Consider the following 27370-nt stretch of genomic DNA (forward strand, 5'->3'; position numbering starts at 1 on the left):
TCATGTATTTGACTGGTGTTGCTTGGAAATTCCAATTCCAGTCAGAGACCTAGGATTTATTTATTAAACAAATTTAGATAGCTGTCTATCTTAATGCAAAATGATCTGAATGGTGTAGAATAAGTACCCGGTATATGAAATCAATACAAATACAAAAACAAGTCTTTATAAATATAAAACACCAACATTAAAACATTAGAAGTTTTTTTTTATTATTCTGGTAATGTTATATGATGCAGTATATCATAAGCTCAGCAAGGAGTTTTTTGGTAAATGTGCAGCTGTTAACATTAATGTTATGTTATTGTAAAAATTTTTAGTTTGTTTGTTATCTATTATCAGTCACCATCATCATCAACTATCTATTATAGCAGTACAACTTAAAAACATGTACCGTAACCACAAAGAACATCCTATGATTCTCAGAACCCAGCATTTCATCCCTCTCCCAAATACCTTCCAGAAACCTTTAATGTTCCCAGAAAATTTATTGGAAAGGTATTTGCAAAAGAGGTTGTTACCACTGAGAAGGCTTAGGATCCATGACATGATATTCTTAGTACAGGGACCTTTAACATGCCTTGTCTCCCTGTTCTCTCTGGACCAGCAGAGTTAACTTGATCTCAGCCACCTGCTGAGCCAGGTGTTGCCTTTAAGGTGACCATCAGAACCTTGAATTTATTTATATATCATATTTGCAAACAGCCCATCTCTCTCATAGAGGGACTCTGGACAGTGTATAAATAGATATAAAATCATAAAAACTATATTATAATGAAAAGGATTAAAAACAGGAAAATTCTGTTAAACTTAAAAGTTCAAGTTCAAGATTAAAAAGGCAAGAAGAGGCTTTGGTGCGCTAGCCAGCCCCATGGCGATGTGTTCCTCTGTGGGCCCCAACTAGGTTAACACAACCAGGTCAAGCATTTATGAAAAGCCAGGAGAGTGGGGTACTGCCTCACCTCTGGGGGGAGAATGTCCAAAGAGTGTGGGCAGTGGCAGAGAAAGCTCTCTTCCTTGAGCCCACCAGTCAAAATACTTAACTAATGGGTTCAGAAGCATCACCTTCTCTGCCTGACCAAGTGGGGCAGGTTACTGTAATGGGGTAAAGCCAGTTCCACAGGTAATCTGGCCTTATAGGCCTTGTAGGATTTTAAAAGTCATAACCAGCACCTTGAATTGGATCTGGAAACAAACAAACACCCAATGCAATTCACAAAGCTGAAGATTCTGAATAATTTTCACTGGTTGTCCCATGTAGTGGGCATTGCAATAATCGAGACAGGAAATGTGGGGGGCACGAATGATGAAGTGAAGGGCCTCCCTATTCAGGAAGGGGTGTAACTGAGACACAACATAAACTGCACCTTTAACTGCACCTGCTACTACAACTTGATGCAGCTCCATCTGGGAGGTGTTACAGTCTATCTACAAAGAGTGAAGGACCCTGTGACAAATTTTTAGATGACAACAAGGCCCACTTTAAACTCTTTTATATTTTGAACCAAAGCAGACTATTGCAGAATGGGTATTCAGGAAGGGGTGTAACTGAGACACAACATAAACTGCACCTTTAACTGCACCTGCTACTACAACTTGATGCAGCTCCATCTGGGAGGTGTTACAGTCTATCTACAAAGAGTGAAGGACCCTGTGACAAATTTTTAGATGACAACAAGGCCCACTTTAAACTCTTTTATATTTTGAACCAAAGCAGACTATTGCAGAATGGGTATTCAGGAAGGGGTGTAACTGAGACACAACATAAACTGCACCTTTAACTGCACCTGCTACTACAACTTGATGCAGCTCCATCTGGGAGGTGTTACAGTCTATCTACAAAGAGTGAAGGACCCTGTGACAAATTTTTAGATGACAACAAGGCCCACTTTAAACTCTTTTATATTTTGAACCAAAGCAGACTATTGCAGAATGGGTATTCAGGAAGGGGTGTAACTGAGACACAACATAAACTGCACCTTTAACTGCACCTGCTACTACAACTTGATGTAGCTCCATCTGGGAGGTGTTACAGTCTATCTACAAAGAGTGAAGGACCCTGTGACAAACGACAACAAGGCCCACTTTAAACTCTTTTATATTTTGAACCAAAGCAGACTATTGCAGAATGGGTATCATTAAGTAGCTCCATGAATACAGCTAATGCTATGGATATATTTTTCACTTTTCCTTTATTCTATATCTGAAAATAGATGCTAGAGAAGGGGAAAATGTGGTACTGTGAAAAGAGTGGTAATTCATTGGGGTCTGCCTCCCCTCCCCCAAATGGGAGGGAAAGCTACAGAAGAAATAATTATTCTTTTAATTGCCACTGAATGAAGCATTTGCCTTTGTCTTTTATTGTCAATAGCAAGTCCAAATCTTTGTGCTGGAACTATGCTATTTTATAGCTATCCCAGAATAATTCTTCATAGTTCTTGGGACAAAGGAGTGAACATGAGACTTGGGATTTATGTCTTTATATCAGGTATTTGTTCTTTGGTGAAGGAGGTAGGGGTTCCAATTCTTAAGATGTACCTAATCGGCTAATAAGACTCTTCTCATCTGACACATTCTCCTCCTCCTCCTCCTCTTCTTCTTCTTTAGTCTCATTATCACCTTTAGCCTCATTCTTGGCTTCGTTGCTCTTAGCATTCCCTAAACGGCTCCCCACACTAGCTCCCACTCCTCCTCCCACAAGTCCAAACGTGCCTGCCCCGGCCACAGTCCCAATCGCAAAAGTAGCACCAGTGCCCAGCACAACGGCTTCTCCTGCCAACAAGGCTGCCGCTATACCAGCTCCAACAGCCCCACCAGCTAACCCCACAGCACCCACCCCAATGGCTACCCCAGCTTTGATCGCACTGGATTTGAAACGGCGTCTGTAATCTTCCATGAAATCATTAGCTTCACACTTGAGGTATGACTCCAGACACGATAAAAATTCAGTCCGATGCAGCTCGTCACCCTGAAATGAATCTCGGAACTGTTGGAGCAGCTTCTCTTGCTTCTCCTCTAAGCGCCTAGTCATCGAATTTGGGGACACTTGTAGGCTTGCCCACATTGAGCGTGAGAATTTATCCTAAGATTGAAGACAAAAGGGTGGTAAGTTATAGAGACAGATGTGGAGAAGGAAACCAGGGCTCAATGGTTTGTCTACCAAATTTTGTTCATTTGCTCTAATGGTCTAATTTTGGTGTAATATCTACTAAATTTCGCAAAACACAAGAGGCTTTACTCTTGATCTACCTCAAAGTTTTCATTTGTGGAGCACATTTCACCCAGCCTTAAGTCCATCCTCATACAATGTCAAACAAAAATCACTTTATTTACTTTTTCTGCATTTAAATACTGACCAATACCACTATAGGTAGTGGTCAATTTATGATCATTCATTTAATGACAGTTTAGAGTTACAATAGGATTGAAAAAAGTGATTAACAATTTATCCTTGAAGTTAAGTGATTATGATTTGTGTGCTCGGCAACCAGCTCACATTTATGACAGTTGCAGTATCCTAGCTAGTTTTCAACAAAGTCAATGGGGGAAGCAAAATTTGCTTAGTGACCACATGATTCACTTAACAACTTTACTTAATTGTGGTGATTTACTTAACAACTGTGGAAAAATCATTTGTAGAATTGGGTCTGTCCATGTGATAACTTACCTAATGACCACATCACTTAGCAACCATAATTTCAGTCCCAGTAGTAGTTGTAAATCAAGAACTATCTGTACTTGAACTTTCAAAGCATAGCCTTTTGGTTTATATTACACTTCTGATTCTAGTCTACCATACTCTGAACAAATGTCAATCCTTTGCCCTTCCCCACGTGCCAATTTAAATTAAATAAACCATAAAAATCTGTTCCATCGCTAACACATTCCAAATATTTGCTTCTTCAAAATCCTCATTTAAAAAAATTAAAAACTATAATAAAACTGGTCTCTTCCTCTCTTCCTACCAGATTTTGGATGAACTTTTTAAATTTCTTCTGGAACATTTTAATGTTGTTCTGGTTGAAGGTATAGGCCATCTGAGCAGAAGGAAAAAGGAAACGTTAGCAGATGTGGCTACAAAACTTTTTAATCTTTCACTGAGTTCCCTTACATCCCAGAAGAGGCAAAGAAAGTAATAAAGAAAGAAGTATAAAGTTGGATGTATGCATCAGGTTCATCCAAGTCAGCTATTTAGCTTTATATCTGCTACTTTTTAATGGAAATGGTTACAAATGCAGAATCCAATCAATCAGAATAGAGCTGGAAAGGACCTTGTAGGTCATCTAGTCCAGTGCTCTTCAACATCTTCATCAACTATTTGGATGAGGGGATAGATGGGGAATTCATCAAATTTGCAGATGACACCAAGCTGGCAGGAATAGCCAATACTCCAGAAGATAGGCTTAAAATACAGGAGGATCTGGACAGACTCGAACACTGGGCACTATCTAACACAGGGGTGTCAAACTCAATTTCATTGAGGGCCGCATCAACATTGCAGTTGCCCTCAGGGGGCCGGGTGGGTGTGGCCAGGGAGGGCATGGCTTACTGGGTAGGCGTGGCTAGAGTGCGTATGGTCTACTGGGTGGGCGTGGCCAGCTCTACATCATTCACATCAAGGGTGCCTATGGGGGCCCTGGCAGGATTGGGACAGATCTAAGGGTCTCTGGCAGAAGGAGGGTCTCTGGGCCAGGGCCAAGGCAGTGGGGGCCGTTCCCTCATTGTTTCCAGGATGGCTTCGCGGGCTGCATGAAACCACTTCGCGGGCCGGATCTGGCCCCCGGGCCTTGTGTTTGACATGTCTGATCTAACAAAATGAAATTCAATAGTGAAAAAAGTAAGGTTCTAAATTTAGGCAGGAAAAATCAAATGCACAGGAATAGTATAGGTAGTACCTTGCTCGATAGTAGTAACTGTGAGAGAGATCTCGGAGTCCTAGTGGACAATCACTTAAATATGAGCCAGCAGTGTGCTGCAGCTGCCAAAAAAGCCAACACAGTGCTAGGCTGCATTAACAGAGGGATAGAATCAAGATCACGTGAAGTACTAATACCACTTTACAATTCCTTGGTAAGGCCACACCTGGAATACTGCATCCAGTTTTGGTCACCACGATGTAAAAAAGATGTTGAGACTCTAGAAAGAGTACAGAGAAGAGCAACAAAGATGATTGGGGGACTGGAGGCTAAAACACATAGGGAACGGTTGCTGGAATTGGGTATTTGTAGTTTAATGAAGAGAAGGGTGAGGGGTGACATGATAGCAGTGTTCCAATATCTCAGGGGCTGCCACAAAGAAGAGGGAGCCAAGCTATTCTCCAAAGCACCTGAAAGAAGGACAAGAAGCAATGGATGGAAACTAGTCAAGGAGAGAAGCAACCTAGAACTAAGGAGAAACTTCCTGACAGTTAGGACAACTAACCAGTGGAACAACCTGCCTCCAGAAGTGGTGAATGCTCCAACACTGGAAGTTTTTAAGAAGAGACTGGACAGCCATTTGTCTGAAATGGTATAGGGTTTCCTGCCTTAGCAGGGGGTTGGACTAGATGACCTCCAAGGTCCCTTTCAGATTATTATTATTATTATTATTATTATTATTATTATTATTATTATTATTATTATTATTATTTAATCTTTTCACAGATTGTACCACTTTTAGGACGTGACAATATTTGAGTACCACCAGTGCTTAGCAAGGTGTCAAAAACTTGATGACTAAACAAAAAGGGAGGGGGATATTGGGTTTTACTGATTAGATTCATTTGTTATAGAAATGGCTAATTTATAATATTATGGAAAAGTAAAAAGTTGAGGTTCAGTGTTAATGGTTCCTTCTACTGCAACAAAGGAAATCTCTTATTTTTCCCTTCTCCCCTCACTTTCCCCCCCTTTTTCCTCCCCACTCTCCTTCTATTTGCTTTAGTATTTTTGTATTTTATTCTATAATCTAATAAACTATTACAAACTGTAGGAAAAAAAAGAAAAAAGTACCAGTTCTAATTTCTTTGGTAGCTGTTCCTTTGCTGAATCGCTTTCCCTTTGCACTGACAAATGTATGATTAATTTATCCATGTTTATTAATATGCACCACTACCAGCTAGCTCAGGGGTCTTGAAAATTGGCACTTTTAAGACTTGTGAACTTCGACTCCCAGAATTCTTCAGCCATCATGAGGAATTCTGGGAGTCTTGAAATTGCTAAGTTTGTAGACCCCTGAGCTAGCTGGTCAGCCCTTCTTAGTTCTCCTTCCACAGTGTAGTAAGAATGCACCTCCTCCCAGTCCCTTCCCTGTATCCTTAAGACACAGGAATCAAGTACAAAGCAAGAAAGGCTCACAAAAGAAACACATAAACTCTGTTTTGTTTTGTTTTTTCTCTTTAACTGCCTGGAGTGTCATGTGTCACAATGTTGCAATCTGAGACTGAAAGGCTCTGGCAAATGTGAAAAGCTTTAGCTTTAAATTAAGCCTGTTTACCTTCAAAGAAAGTTTCTAAAAGCAATATACGGACTCAAGATAAGGGGGTAAAACTAATCACATTTGTTTAAAGGTATTAAACCTCCAAAAGTCAACACTTTGGACTCATTGCTAGCCTAAAATACAGACTAAAATATTCCAATAACCAAATCACACAAATGAGCCTCTGAATTACAAAACGCTGTAAAAACTGTATAAAAATCCTTATGGTAACCCAATCAAGCTGCCAGCTGATCCAGAACTAAATAAACCCACCTCCTTTCCGACATGCTGGCTTTTCATTTCATCAGCACTGATTGCATTCTCCTGGTTGGAAAAACGAACAAGGGACCTTTTCTTCCAGCAATGGCTGCTTCTTCTTCTCTGTCCCTGTTTCCTCCCCTGCCAGCTAACAGCTTTCCCTGTTGTCTTTTTTTCCTTTTCCCACTCAAACCACCTCCTTTTATAGCCTCTCCTTTCCTCCCCACTTTTTCTTCAGTTCACCTCCAGCTCCAGCTACTTCCAGAAGTGCCAATCAGCTGGAGCCAATCAGCTGGAGCCCTGCTGGCTCTAGCTGAAGCCCTGCTGGTCCTGGGGCTTCTCTACCTCAGGCTTGGGTTGCTTTGGCTCATTCCTCTCCCTTGCTACACTTGGCTAGCAGTCACGTACCACCTGCTACGTGTCAAAGTACAACAGATGGTACGCGTACCACCAGTTGAAAAGCCCTGATCTAGTCTAGCCCCCTGCTCAAGCAGAAGACCCTACAAATTTGAGACAGATGGCTGTTCAGTCTCTTCTTAAAAATCTCCAGTGATGAAGCATCCACAACTTCTGAAGGCAAGCTGTTCCACTGGTTAATCCATCACTATCAGAAATTGGATTTCTTGCTATGGTTCTCCAAAGCCATATATAACAAGTTATTTATGATAATCTCTGTAATGTATTGGGCTTTGTCTTGCTCAGGGAATATCACGTGGGTTAATTGCTGGAAGGTTGCTCAAGCAGGGAAGCTGGCTAATGGCTCCCAGCTCCTTAGACAACCCATCTCCAGCGCCGCCATTGGCTGCTTCTAGGGCGGCAATAGGTTGCTTTAAACCTACTGGCCGCCGCCTAGAGGCCAGGGTATAAATTACTGCATTTGCAGCCCTTTTTTCTCAGTTCAGTTCCTGCTACCAAATAATGATCTTTACTGAACTCACTTGCCTCGTCTCGTCATTGAAGCAATGAACACAGTATCAAACAGTCTCCTCCCATCTTCCACCTCTACAGAATTCAACAAATGGATGTTCTTCCATCCAAACACTAACTAGGCCCATCCCAATTTAGCTTCAGCAAGATTTCTTCGGTTTTCTTCTTCATGCCCCATTATGTTTATCAGGCCCCATTAATTCCTTGTTGGGAACCATCAAGCAGTATTAGAATTGTAAGATAAGCTAAGATTAAAACAAAATGAAACAGAAGAGGATGAAAGCAAATGATTTATACATAGCTGACCAGAAAACAGGGTGGATTTGTTCATGCAGTCTGCAAATATGGAGTTTGCTCTGAGGGAAAATTTCCTTTTTAAAAAAGGATAGAGAAGGAAAATGGGAAAGTCAGTACCTCTGTGGGTGAGGAAAAACCAGTGTGATATTGTTTCATGAGTTCTGACAAATCCTAAAAGAAATTTTAAAAAAGGAGGGTTCAACATGTGAAAGTAGATTAACAAAAGGCTGTCATACATGTCTATTCACAATAACTCCAAATACAGCATGTAGACAATCAACTTATAACCCACCTGCACAGAGACTTCTATTGACAGATCAAAATACAGAAACAGACACGCACAATATTTTCCCCAATATATGACACACTCTTTTCACATAGAATTTTGGATTAAATGATGCTTTTTCTGAGATGGTTAGAACTTAACAGTTAATGATTAACACAACAATTATAATAAAAATATCAAAAGCATAAAGGCATTGAAATGGACCAAAGGCTCAGACTAGGAATCAGGGTTAGAAGTTTTTTTATATATGGTGTAAAGAAGATCAGAAGTCATTTCTTTTATTGTGTTTTTGTTTTTTCCCTCTTTCTGCCTATATTGTACTTTGTACATTTTCCTTTTTTCTCAATACTCCATTTTATGTTTTCATGTTTATGTTTTAGATATACAGAAATCTTTAATAAAATTATGTATTACCACAAGTAGGTAGTACTACTACTAGTATTGTAATAGTAGATAAGGATGAGGGCCTGAAGAAAGTACTAGAGAGAATGTGAAAAGTAAAGGCCAAAGCACATGTTGCAGTAATAACAGTATATAGGGTTGTGACTCCTAAGCTGGGAGAGTGGCTCCAACATAGCTCTCTGTCCAATTATGTACAATGCTAGGAACAATTAAGATCTTACTCATAAAGCCCCTGGTAGAAGACCCAAGAGTGAGTATAAGGTGAGGATTTTTTTTAATACACACACATGCACACACACATACACGTGCAAGGAATACATATATCAACTCACTAAATATTCACAAATGTGCCAAGGTGGTGGGGGGGCAGGGTGTTATCATATTCTAGATCTCATTAGGCTTGCGTTAATTTTGGACAAACTATGAGGGAACATCAATTGCATCAGTGTGCCATGTCAAGCCAAAGCATATCATGCGATTCCTCCCATTAACAACTGGATGAAAGAAGGGAGGCAACCATGTTCCTTTCCTCTGAGTTGGTAGTAACAAGGCTCAAACCAAGCCACACAAAAAACTATGGGCACTAACACTCACCATGAGATTCAGAACTACCAACTTGATGTAGTAGGTATGTCCACTGGCTACAAACAGTGCCAAGTAACAGTGGAATTAAATTACCCTTTGCTTAATGTATTCAAGTGGTACTTCAACAATCATTTCTCTGGATGTTTTTAAATGGATTTTTAAACTGAGCAGGGATTTTAACTCTAAGTTTCTATGAAATCATGTTTTGAACAGGAGTGCTGAACATTTCCTGTTTGTTTGTCAATTTAAACATACAATTTTAAGTCCAAACTGCAGATTCCGGGGTCCTTTTTTATTCACCTATCCAGAATAAGGCATCTCACAAAGACTGGCTGCTTGAGAGAACTCCAGGTCTCTTGCATTCACTTTCATTTCCCTCTCATTTACTCCAGCACCAGCATAGCAGAGTTGCCAATAAAGCAGCAACCTTGACACAGGTGTGAGAGGTAGGAGAGGAGATATATGTTTTTACAGCTATGCCACCATCAGCAGCAAAAAGAGAAGTTGTTTTTTCCTTTGGAAAGAGTGGACAATTCTGAGAACAAATGTACAGAAGCACAGCAAGGAGAAGAACAACTTAGGAAAGTGAAACTGCTCCATCTGCTGGCTTTTAAAAGTGACAACACAGAAGAAAAACTAGAAATCTCAGAGAGAGGGGAAGTCAGTCAGAATAGATAGTGTAAGAAGACATTGATGTTTCGTAGATAGTAGTTAGGGAATTAGGGAATTCTGGGACTTGAAGTCCACACATCTTAAAGTTCCTGACATTGAGAAATAGCTCAAGAGACTGATCTCTTTTGGATGTAAGAGAAATCTCTCTATGCCAAACACAAATTCAAAGTCCTAGGTTATGTCATTTGATTCCCATAACTTTCACCTTTATCTTATTAGCAAGTTCTGTCCCGGTGAGAGGTTTGCTCTTCTGATTTTTCTGTACATGCATTCCAGCTGATCTGGCAACATGATTCCCATAATCCTTCAGGCATTCTCTAAAATCCTCATCCATACCTGCAAGAAACAATTCAACTGTTTTGGCAAACACACTCATTTTTTTATATATCCTTTCTGGAGATCATAGTTGAAAATATCTGAATGCAACCTGATTTAGTCCAAAACTCCAGAATGCAAAAGAGTGTTGTATTTGGCCTTAAAAGGAAACAATCCTACCTAAAAACAGTCACTATGTTTGTCTATATGCAGTGTGAGTGGGTTCTGGTGGTGGGAGAAATAAAATTGATTTTAGAATATTATTTACATCTTCAAGACTTAAGCTTTGTGAACGTTTAAGTAAACATATAAAAAATACACCGGGACAGTGGATAAGCTTGTTGGCTTCACTACAGTTATTTTTCATTGCCTTTTGAATACAGAGCAATTTTTAAACCATAATAAGAGGGGAAAAACCCATTTCCTGGTTTGGTTCCCCCATCTCAGCTCCAATTAAGAAAACAAAGATTCATAGTTCCATTTCAAACTGTAGAATGAATTGATCTAATTATTGTTAAACTCCAACACTAATCAGAAAGGATTTATGGAATTGATGCTCCTCCTTGCAATGGAATGAAGTAATTGTGTTTATTCTTTTCTACAGTTCATATAAATACTGGATGTATAGACTTGTGGGAGGAACATGAAGAAGGTGTAATGGAAAGAAAGAGGTTCTTGCCTGCTATGGTGCCTTCATTTCCCATCACCAATGTCTTGCCAGGGAAGGGCATCAGGTAACAAGAAGTGTCGGTACTTTTGAATGTTTGCAGGGCTTGTGGATGCCGGTTGGGTTGACCCTCCAGCTTCTGAGGTTAAATGGACACATAGAAGGGAGAAGATGAAATATTGTAACACTCTGTTTCTCTGCTTTAGAGGGGAGATGGATTCCTACGGAATCTCTTCATTATCAACTCATGATATCTTTGTATAATTTCTACAACAGGTTTACCTGGATGGTGTCCTGGAGATAATCTTGTCCCCCCTGGAATCCATAGGTGGGGGGGTAGAACCAGTCACGAACCAAAACATCAAGATGCTGCAACAACAACAACAACAACAAAACAAGAGAAGCTGCAAGATTCTGCATTTGGCTTTTCTCCCTCCTATTGTGGTCCCACTACATGTCCACTGGATGCATGGAACAACAAACCTAGTCTGCATGGTAGTAAAGGTGAGTTAGAAAGTAAATTGTACATATGGCAGTAAAGTTACAGGGCTGATTCAGCCATTACAAAGAGCCACAGGAGATATTTTCAATCTCACCACCTTCTCCTGCCATTTGGCACGTCCATCAACGCTGCTAAAACAGGGAGAGTGATTCACATCATTTGGAAGTAGAATCTTTCCCTATTAGAGAAATCTTACTTTCAGGCCCTGGATGATGGGTCCTATCTTCTAAGGGCATTCCTCCTTTATCAGATCCTTTCTTATTCTGCAAGCTTATTCACTTATCCTTCCTTCTATTCCCAGTCTATGAAGCTGAGGGAGAGCAAAGCTGTCTTATCATTTATAGAGGACAGGAGAGAATAAGGAAAAGAATCATATGTGAGTTCTCTGCAGAAGTATAGTTTGGACTGTAGCTCCCTTTGAGGCTAGTCCTACTTTTAAAGATTGGTTTTCATTTTTTCAAAAACCATTTACCCCAGCATATCATAATTATAGTGAAAGTAAAGCAGTGCCTCCCCTTACATTCATATTGCTATTCGGTTGTTCTTTTTCTTTATAACACTCTCCCTCCACTTTTTCAGCTCACAAAGATCAAAATAGGTAGGGCTGATGATACTGTATTGTCACCAAAGGGAACTGTACGAACACTTGGTGTCCTTTTTTTCTTATTTTGGGTAGATATGACTTTGGGACTTTTAATGGCTTACAATACCTATTGGGAAAAATTACAATCCTGAACAGAGTTTCTTATTTCTGTAAGATGGAACTTGAAACCTCATACACCACAGCAGATTGTCTATTTGTGCTTTGGATGAGAAAGAGCATGAAGAGCATACTTAATTTTATTTTTTGAATTTGTACTGTAACTTTTTGAATATTTTTTTAAAGAGAAAGAGCATGAAGGTACCCCACTAACCCTCATTTTTTTTGAAGAACTTTCTTACTACCTGGTTAGCTTCTGGCATTCAAACCAGGCAGAGAGAAACTTTCTTAAAGCAACAGCATAGTAAGTGTGTATAATTGGGAAAAAATAAGCCATCCTACTTAACCAATCCCTTTTTTATGAATATGGTGGAAATATGGTGCTCTATCTAATTTTGGACTTTTTGTAAAAAAAAAAGAAAGAAAGAAATTATTGTCCTTTCTGGAGATCAAAAATGGATGCATTATAGAGATGAATAAATAGCAGTGGGTGAAAAAGTTTCATTAGTATTCACAGTGAAAGAAAAGGAAAGAGAGATGCGAGTACCAGGCAGAAAAAAAACAGAGAGGAAGAGGCGTTTGCTGTGAAGAGGAATTCAGGAACAAAGAGCCTCTTTGACCAAGTATAAGGGCAACAATTCTGAGGGAATGGTAACAATGGAAGAGGAAAAATATATATATACACAACATGAATGTAAAAAGAAAGAAGGGAAAAGATGGGGCTCCTTACCTGAACAGGCTTCAGCTTGAATTGATGGCCCACAGTCTTTGCTATGTACAAAAACATCTGTGGGATAAAAGAAGAGGGTGACTATGAAACTAGCTGATTTAATTTCATTGAGCTTATTGTTTGTTCACTCAGCAGCAGAAATAAAGAACTAAAACATGATTTAGGAAATAAGTGAGCACCTCTCTCACTTTGTGATTGTGAGTTATTGTTTTTACTGTTGGCCACCTTAGGTGACTGATGACAGGAAAGATAAACCTGCACATAAATTTATATTTTTAGAAATGATATCTTAATGGTTCAGCCAGATGTTTAAACTGGATTTGACATTTTTATCCAAATATTGAACCCTTCCCAAGGACATGGGATAGGCAGATTTTGTTGTTTGATGGTGTTATTATTATGGTAAGACAAGAATAATGCCTACTTAAATTTACAAATTTATCTTATGTCACATTTATATCCTGACCGATTCCAGAGAATTCAGGACAGTAGACTTAAGTACAGTACTGTATGTAAACTGGTGGGGGTTATATCCCCCCATTTAAAATGTAATAGTCACTTTAAACTACTTAACCTATCGCTTTTATAGAAAGACAAAGCATTGCTAGTTTTCCATTTAATATTTTTAATGTTATTGAGACAATCAATTTATTCAGATCAATTAAATAATTTTAGCTGCATTTGTACAACATGCCAAATTTAATTACTTGTAAAATTAGAGTGTTTCTTATGGCATAGTGAATTGCATGAACCAAGCATCAGAGATAAGCTAATGATCCAATGAATGTGCAGATTCAGACAATGGGTTAATTTGGTATCTAAGACCAACATGATGTGGGGATCTAGCCTTTGTTCAGTGGTTGCATTCATGGCTGTGTCAACCATGTAAAATTGAAAATTTCCTTACTGGTTTTCCTGAACTATTTCTTTTGATAACTTCATTGTAGATTTTAGGAAATGGAAAAGATAAAGGTAAAGGTAAAGGTTCCCCCGCACATGTGTGCTAGTCGTTTCTGACTCTAGGGGCCGGTGCTCATCTCCGTTTCAAAGCCGAAGAGCCAGCGCTTGTCCAAGGACGTCTCCGTGGTCATGTGGCCGGCATGACTAGATGCCAAAGGCGCACGGAACGCTGTTACCTTCCCACCGTAGTGGTCCCTATTTTTCTACTTGCATTTTTTACGTGCTTTCGAACTGCTAGGTTGGCAGAAGCTGGGACGAGTAACAGGCGCTCACTCTGTTACGTGGCACTCGGGATTCGACCCGCCAAACTGCCGACCTTCTGATCGACAAGCTCAGCGTCCTAACCCACTGAGCCACCACGTCCCTTTTTATGGAAAAGATAGTAGGTCACATATACACACACTGGTACAGCAGTAATAGGGATCTGATAACTATTAGGTATCCATGTTTTCTATTGGGACAAAGATTAATCAAGCTGTTGTCAACTGTCCAGTTGGCATTTTCAGAAAAAGAAACTCCTGGGACATGATTTTACCTTTACCTTATAATACTTTACTGAAAATTTACATTGGCACAGAAGAAGCAAAATCATGTCTGGTTTTCCCACAGAAAGCTTGCTTAGTTAAACAATATATTCCCTCGCCCCTACCTACTGGGTGTTCACATAGTCCAACAATAATATTTCTTCAGTCCACTTCTCCATTGAGCACCTGCATTAGTGACCTTGATATTCTTGCAGGCTCTCAAAGACAACTTGGTTGCTTAGATACTTTTCCTCCCACATTTGGATTACATTCCACAATCTCTACCCTGTTTTTTTGTCAAGCTATGAGCAGGGAGAAAATGTAGGTGAAAGGGCTTCTTGAGATCAGTTTGCCCTGGCATGTCAATATGCTTAATCATTCAACTGAAATGGATTTTCTTGCAATCTGACTCGATCATTTGACATTCCTGTTAATATTTACACCAGAATGAGATTTGGCAATACTTTGGAGACAATTTGGAAAAGATGCTTTGGAGTATGATCATAACACCTATCAAAACTCTTAAAGTAGCTACATATTTTCTTACTTTAACTTGGCTTTTCTGTAGCTGCCAAATATCCTGGAAAAAGATACAGGTGCTTTAAAGGTTATTACATTTACTTTTTTTCCATTCTCCTCAGCATCTTCTGTAAATGGATCCGAAGTACTGCATAACCTTACTACTTATGGAGTCTCTTGCAAGGCATTGATTCTCTGCTTGTAGTATACTGAAACTGATTTGGACTGTTTGAGTACTACAGCTGGCAGATTCTTGCTTCTGAGTCAAGGTAACCAGGTAAAATAGTCTAGGACCTTTCCAGTTTGGTTGCCTGAATTAAAGGAATCAAAGGACACCAGAAGTCTGGGCTTTAGTTTATGCCCCCTTCTTTTAACTATTTTGAGAGAACTTTCTTTTTATATCACCTCTGCCCGGTAATGTTGCATTATCTCCCTGGGACAAGGACCACACTTTTAATATTTAGAGCCCAACTCACTTCCATGTATTCCAGGTCTGGGTCCTTCAGTCTGTGGGATAAATTGAGAATCTAAAAGACAATTAAGAAACACAACAAAAATGGGGTAAGTATGTTATTGTTACAGTCTAGAGGGGAAAAGGTGATTTGATTTCTAGAACTCCACCTGATAGGAGCTAAGCAGCATAGAGAAAGCTGAAAACTTAACACCATTGTCCTTGCTTCTCTCTATATCCATTGAGCCTTCGGTGTCAATCAAGAACAAAGCTACCTGGAGATGGAATGGAGAAGAGAAATAAGTGGATACATATAGTGTGAATTCATCCTTTTCATCTAGTTTCTGATTCAATAAATTGTGCAATGTGGATTATTCAATAATCATCTTAGGAATGTTTTGTGTACGTAGCCACAGAATTCATTTCTAAAGTACATTAAATTCTCTTAGCAGAGATGGTAAATCTTTTAGATTTCTGTCCTGGTTGAACTACAGTTCCCAGCATTCTTGATATTTTAAAAAATCAAAATGATGATAAACAGAATAAAAACCACAGAGATAAAACTACTGAAAACAGTCCATACCATCATGACAGAAATACAGGAAATTAATCACTTTATAATGGAAAAGATAGGCTAGTAGGGTCCAGCCAGCACCTGGTCCATTGATTCATCTAGGTTTGATAAGAGATGCGGCCAAAACAAGGCAAGAAAGGAAAACAGTTAGGAAGTGGCAAGAATCACACAAAACATAGCTGAGTATAGCAGCTATTACATGTGGCTGTAAAAAAGCAAGTTTCTGCTTTCAAAACACTCTTCTCTCTCCCCACGTTGTGGCAAGCACACATTCTGCATAATTGGTAAATCTGCTGCCTTTTAAAATCTACATTTCTTGTGCTGAACAGATTTTTTTTTAAATACAAGCCTCAACATGTTGTTTAGTATCCTAGTTCTCCATTATGCTTTTGAAATTTGGTGCTGGAGGAAACTCCTGAAAGTACCATGGACCACCAAGAAAACAAATGGAACATAACACAAAATAACCCAGTGTTCTCATTTGAAGCACAAATGACCAGATACGACTTTGTACACATTATATGAACCACTAGCCTTCTACAGAAGTCTTTAATGATGGGAAAAGTGGAAGGAAAGAGAAGAGGACACTCAACAGCAAGGTGGATAGATACAATTACAACAATGATAGGAGCACATTGGAAGATATGAAGCACCAGGTTAGGGACAGATCATTTTGAAGACAAGTATCTATTTGGTTGCCAAGACAAGTCAACATTGACTTGATGGCAATCAATCAATCAATCATCAATCATACAGACAACTCAATTAGATCAACCTCCAGCTTGGCCAAGCAACATTGTTTATGGCAAGATCTATGTTTTCTATCATACTATCAACCTTCTGGGTAGCATTAATGAACTCTAGTTTGGGGACTGTTGTGATGTGTAGGAGGTGTGAAATGCAATACATTCAGAAAATTGTTGAAAAATCTGGCACAGGGGCTACAAAGAAGACAAAAGGCAGAAAGAAGAGGGGAATTCTTCTTGGATTGAACTCTCAAACTGTTACCTTTCCATTTTCACCAGGGACCAAAAATGGCTGATTCCATATCCATATCCCTTTTGTGATGCTCTTAGTTCCTGGATGCCATTCAAAACCTGTCAATGGCTCATCTTCTTGACCCATCCAAGAGTCATCTGCAACAGCCTGCCAGCAAGGAAGAAATAAATGAGACAGGAAACATGTAGCTGCTGCAATAGCATGGTTAGTCAAATAACATACATTTTCCAATATATCAAAAAAATACTTGGGCAAGCAACTTTCTCTAGTTTTCTCCTTATTTCTGCAAAATTCATCAGTTTGCTTTTTGGTGAAATGCATGTTATTATTTTACTTTTACTTTTTTACTATTTATTCATTAATTATTTTTGCCATTTATTTATGGTATAAATCTCCTGGGAATTTAGAAACTCCTTGAGAGGCATTTGTACTCCACCAGTGAGATACCATGAGCGATGAAATACTAGGCTACCTTCAGTGATTATATTCCTTTATAAGGCATACTACTTTCCTTGTCTGAAAAAGCAAATGTAACAGCTTAATAAAGGAATATAAAGCTGTTACATTTGCTTTTTCAGACAAGGAAAGTAGTATGCCTTATTTATTTCTCCTTCTTCTCATATTTTTTTAGAAAGTTGGAAAAAATGTGCAAAATGCAATGCACACAAACTCATTTTGCATGCTTGATTTCTTGAATAAAATCAACAGAACACTGTAAGATGATAGGAGAAGTATCATCCAATCCAAATCATTTTAAAACACTAAGAAAATAAATATGCTCAAGCTTACCAGATTTTTAAATCTCCGAAGGAGGAAGTTGAGCAAGAAGGATTTACCCTGCCGCTGTTCCCCAATGATGGAAATTAAGCAGACAGGAGTATCTTTCACCTCTTCCTGCTCTAAGCAGCTACTCAGGGCCTCCGCATCCAAGTAAAGATCCCCATTTTCATCCAAACCTACCAGCTGAACTGGCTGCCCCAATATCATTGAAGTTGTTGATATTTTCTGAAAAGGAAGACAACTAGCTCAAAACAAGCCATATACAACTTTCATGGCTACTCAGTCAAAGTCAAAAGAGCCAAGATAGAAGAAACTAGGGCAGCTCATTTGTGATGCCAGATTGACACAAGTGGTAGAGAACATGCTGTTTGTGAGCTTTTTGGGAAGAGGACTATATAACTTGGAGTGCGAAATGAAGACAGTTTTTATTGACATATTGTCTTTCAATGGTTCTTTCTTTTCCTAAGGAATGGTTCCCATCAAGAGAGGAGATGACAACTTTGCTCAGAAACTTCTATTCTGTGGAGTGGCCCAGGTGATTTTGACATCTATGTGAAACCATTGGAAATGTCATCCACCAGCATAGCCAGGTATCAACAGTAATAATATCATAACCCTACACCAAATAATGGAAGTGCTAATCCAGTAATTCTGTAGAGAGTTGTATTCCCTTGTTCAAAGTGGCCCACAACATGGGATCCTTCTTGACTTATAACTCTTCTTTAGATAGGTGACAGCTGCAGACAGGTGGACTTTTGAATATCTGGTACACTAATTCAGCCATTCTTGGGTTGGAAGTCTTGGTCCCATTCATTCATGTCATCTCTTGCCTGGATAACTATAACATGATCTACATTTCATTGCACCTGTAAAGCATTTGGAAGCTAACACTAATACAAAATGTGGCAGCCCTGGGCTATGATGAATGATTCCTGTTATACTTGGGTGTCCACCCAACTTTGGGAGCTGAACTGGTTGCACCTTGTCTTACAGATGTAGCTCAGAGTTGTGGTTGTCACCTTTATGGTCCTGTGTGGCTCTGAATCTGGTCATCTGCAAGATTGCTTTTTTATGTATTCATCTGCTTATTGAAACAACTTCAAATCTGTCTGTCTATCTATCTATCTATCTATCTATCTATCTATCCATCCATCCATCCATCCATCCATCCATCCATCCATCTATCTGCAATGTAGGAGATGACCAGGTTGAGCCAAGGGAGGGGTCAAATGCAGCATCAGTTTGGAGTCACCACACCCTGTAAGAGACCTAAGTCTCCCCTTAAAGTCCATTAACTCTTATCTGGAACCAATTTGTCTTTACCATTAGTAGACCAGATACTTGTATCTAGATAGCTTGAAATAAACTTGTAGTGTTTTTGAACTCTATCCTGGTTTGTGATTTCTTGCACCTGGCATACAATGAAGTAAAATCTTCTTAGTTCTACCTAGATGCAATCTCACCTTGTTGACTTCTTCCAGGTGAGGAAACTGTGAAATTTTTTCCACCAAACTTTTCAGCCGTGCATCTGGTTTCATGCATTCAGGGCGGCAGAGATGGCGGCATTCAGGGCAATTGTACTCAGACTGTGGAGAATTATTCAAGTGGATAAACAGACACTCTTGACAGAAATTATGCCCACAATCTATGGAGACAGGATTAATGAAGGACTCCAAACAGATGGAACATTTGATGTCTTCCTGAAGGTCCTGGATCATGCCTCCTACAGACTTTGGTGTAAGGACTGTTGATGAGATCGTCCTGAAAGAAGCAAAGAGAAAGAACTGAATCAAACTGTGGGAAGCTCTAGCTTAGCTTCATGTGATACTGTAGGACCAGAATGTTGTTGAGAAATCCAGAAGCTCCACCTTGAAGGATGAGCATCATAATCTGAAATGGGAAGGAGGGTGAAGTCCAGAATTAAAATGACCAAACTATATCATTGCCTGCAGCCCAAGTGCATAGATAGTTCATAGAAATTAAATCTGATTGTTATTTTCCCAGGTCAGAGTCTTGTACTACACCCATCCTTCATCTGGATAATGGAGGGGGAGGAGGAAGAAGAGGAGGAGGAGGAGGAGAAAAAGGAAGAGTAAAGATTAAAAACAAAAGAAAAAGGGAATATCAAATGAAGAAAATCAATGACTCCATCTACTTTGTATGTGGACCCTACACTACTAAAGTGGAAAAATACCAGAGTGTCTGTAAAATGAGAAAAACTAGGGCGTTTGCAAAAGTGCTGAATGGGCATAAGACAGGGGTTTCAAACTCAATTTCTTTTTTTTTTATTGAAAAGTTTTAACATACAGTTTATCTTTAACAATCCCCCCTCCCCCTCATTTCAAACTCAATTTCATTGAGGGCTGCATCAGCATTGTGGTTGCCCTCAGGAGGCCAGGTGGGTGTGGCCTGGGTGGGTGTGGCCTACTGGGTGGGCATGGCTAAAGTGCATATGGCCTACTGGGTGGGTGTGGCTAAAGTGCATATGGCCTACTGGGTGGGCATGGCCAACTCTACATCGTTCGCATCAAGGGTGCCTATGGGAGCCTGGGCAGTAGTGGGACAGATCTGAGGGTCTCTGGCAGGAGGAGGGTCTCTGGGCCGGGGCCAAGGCAGTGGGGGCCGTTCCCTCACTGTTTCCAGGATGGCTTCGCGGGCCACATGAAACCACTTCACGGGCCAAATCTGGCCCCTGGGCCTTGTGTTTGACATGTCTGGCATAAGATATTTTTGTCCTTCAGACAGATGCTGAGCTAAGATAGCCATATCCTGTTTTTGAAACACATGCACTCCTCTGCAACTGTTGACTGTGAACTGTCTTTCTGATAGGAATGCATAGAATATAACCAAATAAGGAATAATGTATAGCCAGGAAATGAGGGGTATAAATATGTCTGGTCACGAGCCCCTCGTGGTTCAGACCCTTTTGCTTCATTTTGCTCTCTGAACCTGTGCAATAAACTTTTCCTTCTCTGAAGAGCTGGCGTGAGTCTCTTCTTTCCACAACACTACCATCTCTTATTTCAGTCTTCTACTATTGGCTTTACACTGGCCTGTGATCTCTTTTTTGCCTCCAGGGAGTGAAAGTGAAAAGACTGCTTTCCTTACTCCAAAACAATTGCACTAGTACATAGTATTTTGGCTTATTTTTATAATTTTGCATAGCAATTTGTCATAACGTTTTGTGGAAATGTTTTTTTTTTCATGGTGGGAAAGACAACTTTGCAATGTTAGCTTTTGTGGATTAAGTGGAAAAATGGAAACTAGGTGATATGACTGCCTTTCCATTATTTTTTCTTGAGAAAATGACTCATCAAAAGTAAACAAATAACATGCTTAGTGTTTGATAAAGGGAAAAGTGAACTGATAGTCAGAGTTAAGTGATAAATAAATAATAGGTGGACTTAGATACCACTGATTTCTGTTTCTGGTTTCTCTTTTAGTTGATCTGAATTTTTAAAGCTGTCATTTATTCACTCTAGAAAGGGTTTACATATTAAAGTTTTTAGACTACATCAATTTCCCACAGAACTGCAAATCAATTGTAAGAATAAATAAAAACACAGTAATCAGCAGAAAAATACAAATGTTGGAATGAATTCTGAAATAACTGAAAAGGTTTTGAAAAAAACAAATAAACAAATAAATAAATAGTAAAATTTGACCAAAATAGCATAATTTCTGTCAATAAATAAATAAATAGCAAAATCTCACAGAATCTTAATTTCATGGTACTCAACCATTTTTTTAAAAAAAATCTATAATTTGTTGCTACTAAGTTACAATATTTACCAATGTTCCAATACAACATACTAGAGGTGGCCATGGTGAAGATTATGAGAAAAGTTATTACATTAATTCTTTCAGTATTATTCCCCCAAATATTTTTCTTTGGAAAATAAAGAACCAACTCACGGTTTAGCACTATTTCGGTTTCCCATTCTGTGATGACCAGGATACTGAGGGTTTCCAAACTTCTCCTTCCTAAGACAGAGAAGATCACATTGCTAAGAAGAGAGTCATCTCCCTCTTTTTTCCTTATCTTTTGTATTTATTTTGTATCCATTTTTGTTATTTTTATAAATAAATCAAGGTCACAAAGTATCCACACACCTGCTAGGAGTTTTAGGCTAAGAGAGAGTGACTGGCCCAAAATCACCCAGGTGGCTTTCATGGCTAAGGCTGGACTTGAAATCATGGATTCCTGCTTTCCGGCTTGGCGTCTTAACTACTAGACCAAACTGGCTTTTCCTTATCCTTAACTTATCCAGAATCTGACAAATAAAGATGGGGGAGAGAAAGAAGAAAAAAGAAAAGGGGTCACGAAAGACCAGTCCTTTGACTTTATTTGGGATGGAAGGAATAAAAAGAAGCATTTGTACAAAAGAATGCAAAAATTAATGGCCCCAGTCTGACCATTATACACGAACAGGTAATCCTATTCAACAGAACAAAGATTTCTGTTTTTATTTCTTTTGTATTCTTAATCACGATTTAAAATCAAATGTATGATAAGCAAAAAAATTAAGCAATGAGAACAAAAGAAAAAAAGAAAGAAAAACAAAACCAGGGACGATGGGAACTGTAGTCCAAGACATTAAAAATAAGCTAAGTTGGGAAAAGTCAATGTATGGAACAGCAATTTCAAATCTATTTTTTTTAAAAAAAAAAAGAAAAGAAAAAAAGCTATGTAACAGTGAGCTGGGACAAAAAAATATAAGGGACCTAGGAAATTCTAGAAAGTTTTATTATGGGGGTACAGTAGGAGTAAAGGCAGCATACAGAACCTTGGAATTTTCCTCAAGGATTTTTTTTTATATTATTTGAAAATAATATTTTCCTCTTCCTCTGTCCACTCCCCTGCCATCCAGGGAAGATTTGGAACATATGCTCACTAAAAAAACAAAACAGTTCTGATCATGTGTAAACATTAGTTCTGGAAACTTGATTAATTTAATACAACGAAAGGAACAGGACATTCTTATTAAAGTTGTCATATATATTTGTCCACTGATAAAGGTGAAAACCTGATTTCTTGTGATGTTACAGGCACATCCATGTTACTTTGAAGGAAATAATACAATCATAGTTTATCATTACCTTTAGTGATTGGTTCAATTTGCCAGTCTAACTTTTAGACTTGGGATTTCCTTGTGGTCTCCTCTCTGAGTATAACCCTGTTTAAATTGTCAAAATCAGTCAAAGAAGGTTAGGGTTAGTTACGTGACTGGGTGCAGCCAAAAAGACCTGCTTCTAATTTCAGTCAGCTTGTTTACTTAGAAGAAATCTAAGCAAACAATGTATTTAGTTCTATCCCACCTTTATTATTTTTACAGGCAACTCAAGGTGGCAAACATATCCAATACACTTTCCTCCTCCTATTTTCCCCACAACAACAACTCTGTTGGGCCAAGAAAGAGTGATTTAATTTTAAGTTTAAGTATTATACTGGATTAAAGGGTCTGTAGATAGAGCAGTATCGTAACCTAGAAGTGGAGCTCTTTCCTCACAATCAGGAGGCAGTTAATTCGATCTTTAGTGGCAGAAGTTTATCTGGGTTCAATGAGTAACTTTCTGATGTGAACTCAACATAGGCATCAGGAAGGGCATCCGGCCAATAAACACTCGAGCTCTGTTCAGTAGTCCAACTTCACCCCGATGCAAGGGATTTCAGGTTTGTTAAAAGAAAAAAAAAGAGGATACCAAGCTAAGAAATGCTGATGGAATTCATTAATTTGGTCATTACAAAACACAATAAACTTGTAAGAGAGATTTAGGATTAGAAGTATTATTTCTGCTTATCTCAGAAAGCTTATCTCAGTTTATATGGCTTTTATCATTAGCTTAAACTGAACTGTCATTTTTCATCCCTGCTGCTCATCTCCTTCATACCAAAGAAGGAAAGTGTCTCTTCTTGATGGTTGGCTTTGAGGTGAGAAATGCAAAGTTTTTATAGCACAAAGAGTTTTTTGTAAGAAAGTTCTCCAAATATTATATATTTTGATTTCCACCTTTGACAGTAGCTTCTTAAGATGAATCTTTATAACACTTAAGTGAACTCGAAAACAAGTTCCAGGTTGAGCAAGCTAAAGAGTAAATGTTAAAACATATCACCTTTTGTTTTAGAAAACCACAGCTTTTATTATGATACAAATTAGAAAGAGAGAGGACAAAATTGATTCTTCCACTATTCTGAACATCTGCCCCTGTTTTCTACTGCTAGAGACAAAGTGTTTTGTAATAACTTCCATATTCTATTTCTGTAACATAATCACCCACTATTTCAGGGCTGGCTCTACTCAACCATACCCATAGTTTTTGCTTTTGTTCCTGACTGCTTTAATGTTAGGTTCATTTTTTTAAAAAAAATATGCATTGGACTTAACTGTGACTGGCAAGGGTGGGGACATTAAAAAAGCCAGCCAAACAAGAAAAGCCTGTCAGGAAATAATATGACTTTCACATGTTCCTCTTCACATTTTCATTCTGAAGCTCCTATTGAAGCATGTGACATCAAACCATATCACCTTATTTCAATGAACTTATAAAAATCCTCACACTATTAAGCATTGAGGAAAAAGCAGTTAGTTAGCAGCAACATTATTGTATTGTATTATTATATTTTAACATTATATCCCTATATGTGGAACCTGTTGGAGATAAAACTGGGAATACATAGTTGAGTACTGTATCTGGCTGTTCTCACTGGATAGGTACCTCCAGATAGCAAAGATTAGGACAAAGAACACAACAGCAGACATTTCTGTCCTTTTGTGATAAAATAGATCATGAACAATACAATTGCTATTAGGAAGACTTATTTTGATTCCCTCCATTTAGAATTTTCTTACATTATCTTCTTGTTCTTGCAGCCAATTTTGATTGCTAATCCAGTAGTGGTTCTTACTTACAATTAGTAAGACTTCTAGGCTTAACCCCCCCCCCTACACTTTTAGGGTAGTCTGAGCTAGGTAAAAGCAATTGACCTTGTCTGATCTCAAACAGCTAAATGAAGTTTAGTACTTGGATGAGACACCACTAGGAAATAAAGGAGAGACTAGACTGGGAAGTTGAAAAAAAATTCCCCAAAAGAGGTGTAAAAAACTATCTCTATGGGATTGTCAACATTAAGATGAGATTTTAAGAAATGTCAAGACTTGAACTTGATTCATGGGAGTTAATAGATGGGAAAATTGAAGAAGAATTCTTCAGAATGAAGAACTAGTTAACTTAATCCAAAATCTCACACTAAGGAAGTCTCCCACACAATTGTATAGTCTTGCAATGTCACTTCAAATTATCTTTCTTAAAATTCATCTCCCAGAATTCCCAGCCATTTTACTGATTGAAAATTTTGGGATTTTGAAGTCCAACAATTTGGACAACACTCTCTTGCAAAAGGCTGCTTTGGGATTGACAAAGTAATGAATTTATTAATAATTAATGACACTGCTGAAGAAGTTATTGGGCAAAACTACCTCTTGCTATATATTTATTTAATCAAAATAATTTAGTGTTCATCTCACAGCATCTCTGTTCCTTTGGGAAGAAGTTGGCTATGCTATAATAACCAATAAACTGGAATAGCAATTTGTCCCGACTGAGTTTCTCTGGGTCTAATCCATCCGGCCTAGGCATTGTTACTAATTCTCACATGTGGAGGATTTGAAAACAAGCTTTGCCCCATCCTCTATATTTATCTGAAGCTGTAAAGCATCTTATCTGCCACTCCTTAAGTTTATGTTCTATTTCAATCATCCTTCCTTATCTTATCTTTATTATGGAGGGCAACTTGTAGCAAAAATTGTATATATACTGGTTCTCTCGTTCTCTCTCTCTCTCTCTCTCTCTCTCTCTCTCTCTCTCTCTCTCTGTGTGTGTGTGTGTGTGTGTGTGTGTAGACAGAGACAGAGAGTGCTTAGATATAGATATGTAGATATAAATATGTAGATATAAATATCTATATAGATATATAGATAATAACCGGTTCTCTCCTCTTCACTTTTTATTACCTGTGATGCAAATAAAAACCACCAGATCCTGTAGTTCCAATAAGACAATTGGATTTTCCTGTTAAATCTTTTTTTACTGTTATTATTGTTTGGTGAAACAGCAGAGGAAACTATTTGAAAACCATGCCTGGTAGATATCCATCCCACCACTTTCTCTCTGATCCTTCACTGGCAGAATCAAAGTACTTTCTAGCGAGGAGAAAACTGAGAAAACGTCCAGTTCCCAACCCTCTCCGAGTTCTCTCCTTGTCGAAACGAAGCTCAAGAGAAACGCGAACTGATCGCGAATGCCACAAATATCGCCACCCGACAGGAGGCAGGTCGAGTTTCAAGGGGACGACGCGCGACGCTTTCTTCCCGGTCAGCTGAACTTGACAAAGCACAGCTTAAGGAGGATCAGGCAGGCAGAAGGAACCCGGGGGGGGGGGTGAGGGGGGAGGGGAGAGAGAAGGCGACCCCACCCGCTGCTCTCTTACCTGTCCCGGGCCAGGCTCGGTAACGTTTGGGGCGAAGGAGTTAAAAACGAAAGTGAAAAGAAACATGTTGGAGGCAGAAGGCATCGCTACTTCCCCATGCTGGAGAGAGATAATAAAGGTGGCGCGGATTGGTCCACCAAAGTCACAAGGTTGATGGAAAGATGACGCGAGGGAGGAGAGTAAACAGCCGTTTATGGGAGGAAAAGAAACCGACCGTACTAAGAAGGTGACTGCGTTTCTGATCCGGAATTCAGTTCCACCCTGAAGTTTGCATAGTTTTCTCTTGGCGTGCAGTGCTGGAAGAACATTCATGTAAAGTCATTGTCATCCCTTCTGTGCAAACAGGCATGCAGAAATACACACACCTGGAATTGAACTGAGCTTTCTTTCTTTCTTTCTTTCTTTCTTTCTTTCTTTCTTTCTTTCTTTCTTTCTTTCTTTCTTTCTTTCTTTCTTTCTTTCTTTCTTTCTTTCTTTCTTTCTTTCTTTCTTTCTTTCTTAAAAAAATCAGTTTCTTAATCTCAAATTCCTGCAATGTGGGTATAGTCAGTAAACTGAATAATCAGGCAATAATGTTTGAGCTTGGAGTTGCAAGTTGACAGAAGTGGAAGATACAGGGAGGCTGGGAGCACACTGCAAGCCCCTTTACTAAAAGATAAATGGTGTGTGTGTGGGGGAGGGGGGGTTGTATCTCCTAGAGTGCACCATGCAGACATTTCGATAATCTGGACAGCATTGAAGGAGATGTCAGAGTGATTAACTGAATTATTTAGAGCAGGGCTTTTCAACCTTTTCACTCACCACTTTTAGGATATGGCAACATCTGAGTACCACCAATCGCCTAGCAAGGTGTCAAGCACCTGATGACCAAAAAAACAAAAAACCACCCACTCTGCTAGGTGGTTAGAGCAGGTTTTGGTCACTTCACATGACCCTGAGACACGGTGACCATCATAAATATGAATCAGTTGCCAAGCATCTGAATGTAAATCACAAGACCCTGGAGATGCTGTAGCATTCCAGCTGATCGGTGCTTCTTCTGGACTCAGAAGTGTCAGGATCAGTGCCGAGCTTCAGCTGGAGCCTGGCACTGATCCTGGCACTTCCGCTGGGCCCTTACAGCTTTGCAGCTCCAGCCATCTCTTGCTCAGGCTTGTGTGGTATTCCCTGTGAGACTATGGAAGTGAAAGTTGGAATTTAAAGAAGCAGGAGAGGAAGAGTATTAATGCTTTTGAACTTTGTGTTGGAGAAGATTCTTGAGAATTTCTGTGAACAGCC

At 39.1% G+C, this 27370-nt stretch overlaps 1 protein-coding gene across 6 annotated transcripts; it reads right to left on the reverse strand.

The window, feature by feature from the left end:
- Positions 1-26587, reverse strand: RNF112 (ring finger protein 112). 6 transcript variants are annotated; one of them, XM_083379213.1, is made up of 16 exons: positions 26093-26587; positions 23091-23252; positions 22705-22781; positions 21520-21588; positions 19068-19365; positions 17614-17829; positions 16834-16971; positions 15422-15526; positions 15277-15327; positions 12798-12854; positions 11148-11234; positions 10878-11004; positions 10089-10219; positions 8056-8109; positions 3966-4037; positions 1-3082 (listed from the first exon to the last, which is right to left on the reverse strand). In XM_083379213.1, exons 4-16 carry the CDS (start codon positions 21543-21545, stop codon positions 2528-2530), a joined length of 1917 nt encoding a protein of 638 aa, XP_083235339.1. In that variant the 5' UTR covers positions 21546-21588; positions 22705-22781; positions 23091-23252; positions 26093-26587; the 3' UTR covers positions 1-2527. The 6 variants fall into 6 exon arrangements, 5 of the variants coding, with proteins under 5 accessions (XP_083235339.1, XP_083235340.1, XP_083235342.1 ...); XR_014494348.1 differs by lacking the exons at positions 23091-23252; positions 26093-26587 and having other exon boundaries at positions 1-726; positions 963-3082; positions 22705-22978; XM_083379214.1 differs by lacking the exon at positions 23091-23252.
- Between the last annotated feature and the right edge of the window lie 783 nt (positions 26588-27370).

Source organism: Vipera ursinii (genome assembly GCF_947247035.1).
Source record: "Vipera ursinii genome assembly, chromosome: Z".
Classification (NCBI taxonomy): Eukaryota; Metazoa; Chordata; class Lepidosauria; order Squamata; family Viperidae; genus Vipera; species Vipera ursinii.

Coding starts and splice junctions, on each gene's coding strand:
- RNF112 (XM_083379217.1), bottom strand. CDS start 21,545: ATGGGAAACCGAAATAGTGCTAAACC. Junction 16,972..17,613: donor TTCGGAGATTTAAAAATCTG/GTAAGCTTGAGC, acceptor CCTTGCTGGCAG/GCTGTTGCAGATGACTCTTG. Junction 11,235..12,797: donor TCAAGCTGAAGCCTGTTCAG/GTAAGGAGCCCC, acceptor TTGTTGTTGCAG/CATCTTGATGTTTTGGTTCG.